The 3,269-nt window shown below is 45.5% G+C and overlaps 1 protein-coding gene across 1 annotated transcript in view; it reads left to right on the plus strand.

Moving 5' to 3' along the window:
• hsf4 (heat shock transcription factor 4) overlaps window positions 1-3,269 on the plus strand; it is a gene marked incomplete at its 5' end in the record, with an annotated part of 17,499 nt that overhangs the window by 2,370 nt on the left and 11,860 nt on the right. Inside the window, 4 exon segments of the mRNA XM_014028477.1 lie at window positions 613-721; window positions 798-925; window positions 1,437-1,561; window positions 3,102-3,177. Coding sequence (XP_013883931.1) covers window positions 613-721; window positions 798-925; window positions 1,437-1,561; window positions 3,102-3,177 — 438 coding nt within the window.

Here is a 3,269-nt window from a genome sequence, read left to right on the forward strand (position 1 = left end):
GTTTTGGGCTTGAATCATGGTTCTAGGCTTGGATCAGGATTCTGTGATGTTTTGGGCTTGGATCAGGGTTCTAGGCTTGAATCAGGGTTCTGGGATGTTTTGAGCTTGAATCAGGGTTCTGGGCTTAGATCAGGGTTCCATGCTTGAATCGGGATTCTGGGCTTGGATCATGGTTCTAGGCTTGGATCAGGATTCTGTGATGTTTTGGGCTTGGATCAGGGTTCCATGCTTGAATCAGGGTTCTGGGCTTGGATCAGGATTCTGTGATGTTTTGGGTTTGGATCAGGATTCTGGGCTTGGATCATGGTTCTAGGCTAGGATCAGGATTCTGTGATGTTTTAGGCTTGGATCGGGGTTCTGGGATGTTTTGGGCTTGGATCAGGATTCTGTGATGTTTTGGGTTTGGATCAGGATTCTGGGCTTGGATCATGGTTCTAGGCTAGGATCAGGATTCTGTGATGTTTTAGGCTTGGATCGGGGTTCTGGGATGTTTTGGGCTTGGATCAGGATTCTGTGATGTTTTGAGCTTGGATCAGGATTCTGGGCTTGGATCAGGGTTCTCTAATGGTCACATGACAACAGTAAACCCCAGTACTGTCCTCTCTCCCTCAGACCGGGACCAGTTTTCACGTCTTCGATCAGGGACGCTTCGCCAAGGAGGTTCTGCCGAAGTACTTCAAGCACAACAACATGGCGAGCTTCGTTCGTCAGCTCAACATGTGTGAGTATTCATCCAGTCCTTCTCTGCAGGTCCTCTCTTCCTCCTCTGACTGACCCTTCTCGCTCTGCTCCCACAGACGGTTTCCGCAAAGTGGTGAACATCGAGCAAAGCGGTCTGGTGAAGCCGGAGAGAGACGACACGGAGTTCCAGCATCTTTACTTCCTGCAGGGACACGAACACATGCTGGAACACATCAAGAGGAAGGTGAGGACACGAGCTGACTCTGAAACCACCAAATGTCCCGAAAACGTCAAACACAAACTGTCTGCTGGAGTTCAACAGCAGGTTTCTGACTGGATTAGATTAAACTTGTAGACGTCACAAATCCATCCACTTTCTTTGCCGGCTTTTTGTTTGGTCACAGAGAGCTGGTTCCCATGTCCAGCAGGCACTGTGAGAGGTGGAGGACACCCTGGACATGTCCAGGGTGGAGGACACCCTGGACATGTCCATCCAGAGGCATACAGAGACAAACGAGACTATTCACTCACACCTAGACATAACTTGGAGTCACAGATGAACCTAACGTGTTTTTGATGTGTGGAAGGAAAAAAAAACACGAGTGCACAAGGAGAACATGTCACACTAAAAAACGAGAAGCAAACCTGCAACACTGTCATTGTGAGGCAACAGCTCTAACCGCCGCTCCACCGTGCCGAGCTGGACGGGTGGGTGAATTTCAGCTCCTGGTTTCAGGCTCTTTCTGTGTCTCCAGGTGTCCATCGTGAAGAGTGAGGAGACCAAAGTTCGTCAGGAGGACCTCAGCAAGCTGCTGTATGAAGTCCAACTCCTCAGGACACAACAGGACAACATGGAGTGTCAGATGCAGGACATGAAGCAGTGAGTACACACACTGTCCATGTGTGGGACATGTCCTCCACTGATGTCTTTAGATTCTTTAGGAGATCCAGATTTGCAATTTTTGTTAGGAACTCAGATTGTTTATTGGCTCAGCTATTAAAACCTTCATTTGTCCAAAATGTTGACACAATCATCTAACCGGGTCACTGGTTCTGGTTCTGGTTCTGGTTCTGAATGAGTTGGAACAAACTCAGAGGACGAATGGTTTTTTTTTTTTCGTTTTTCTCTGGGGACCGTTGTTTCTGAAAACAGCTGCTGTGTTTTCATTATGTGACGGAGCTGCTTTGTACTGCTTATTGTTTTCTACTGTGAGGAGAGAACGTTCACCTGGTCACCTGACACACACACACACACACACACACAGTCACGCATACACACACACAACTATGTCTCTCTATTCTTGTGGGGACATTCCACTGACTTCCATCCATTTTTTGGAAATTTTAAATCCTAACCCTGACCATTTACCCTAAAATTAACCTAAACTCTATTCACACCTTGGTCCTGAAACCCAACCCCCCCAACGGGCTTTGGTCCCTACAAGGAGCATCCGGTCCCCACAAGGCTGCATTTTCCTGAAAAATCGTCCCCACCAAGTAGCAAAAACAAGGGCACACACACACTTCCATCAGAAGACTTTGGACTGACTTCCATTCATTTTTGTACTTGTATTTATGCCTATAACCCAGACATGTTTCCCAACTATAACCATTACTGGTCCGTTCCTAACACTAACCACGTCCCACACCATTCCTCTAACCTAACCAGTAGAGTTCAGTTTTTGCACTAAGTCCACCCTGGATGCTGCAGTCGCACCTGAGAGATCATCTTCCAGGCTGGATTATTTTTCCACACCAGTCCACACTGGGTGGACTGGTCCTGACCTCACAACACCTGTAGTTGCTGTTGTACCTGCAAAAAATGTAAGGATCAGGAAAATGTCCTCGCTTTGTTGGTCAACAACATGTGAAGGAAGGTCCTCACTCTGTAGCATAAACAAGTATAAATACACACACACACACATTTATGTACTTCCATCAAAAGACTTCATCATCAGTCCTAATTTAGTCGGTCAAAAATGTGACAATCCTCATTCTGAAGCTAAAAAAAGCAGAACAGAAGCTAAAATGAGCAGAACAGAAGCTAAAATAAACAGAACAGAAGCTAAAATAAACAGAACAGAAGCTAAAATGAGCAGAACAGAAGCTAAAATGAGCAGAACAGAAGCTAAAATAAACAGAACAGAAGCTAAAATAAACAGAACAGAAGCTAAAATGAGCAGAACAGAAGCAGGTTGTAAGACAGATGAAGAAGTTTTTAGAAACTGTTGAGTGTCGGACAGAGAATGTTTTATAAATAAAGTTTATTTGATGAATCCTGTCACCACACTCTTCACCTTGTGTTTCTGATCCTCCGTCTCTTTGCTCACTGTGTGTGAACTCTGACACCAGACTTAATGTAAATAACATGGATTTTAACGGGAGAAGCTCCTTAAAGCCGTGTCGTTGCTCACTCACAGGCAGAATGAGGTTCTGTGGAGGGAGGTGGTGTCGCTCAGACAGAACCACACGCAGCAGCAGAAGGTCATGAACAAGGTGAGTCCACCTGTTCAGGATATTCCTCCTGTCATCCTGGAAGGTTTTCACTTTCAACATTTATACTGCACTTTTATTTATTTATTTATTTA

This window comes from Austrofundulus limnaeus, unplaced genomic scaffold (assembly GCF_001266775.1).
Source record: "Austrofundulus limnaeus strain Quisiro unplaced genomic scaffold, Austrofundulus_limnaeus-1.0 Scaffold767, whole genome shotgun sequence".
NCBI classification, from domain to species: domain Eukaryota; kingdom Metazoa; phylum Chordata; class Actinopteri; order Cyprinodontiformes; family Rivulidae; genus Austrofundulus; species Austrofundulus limnaeus.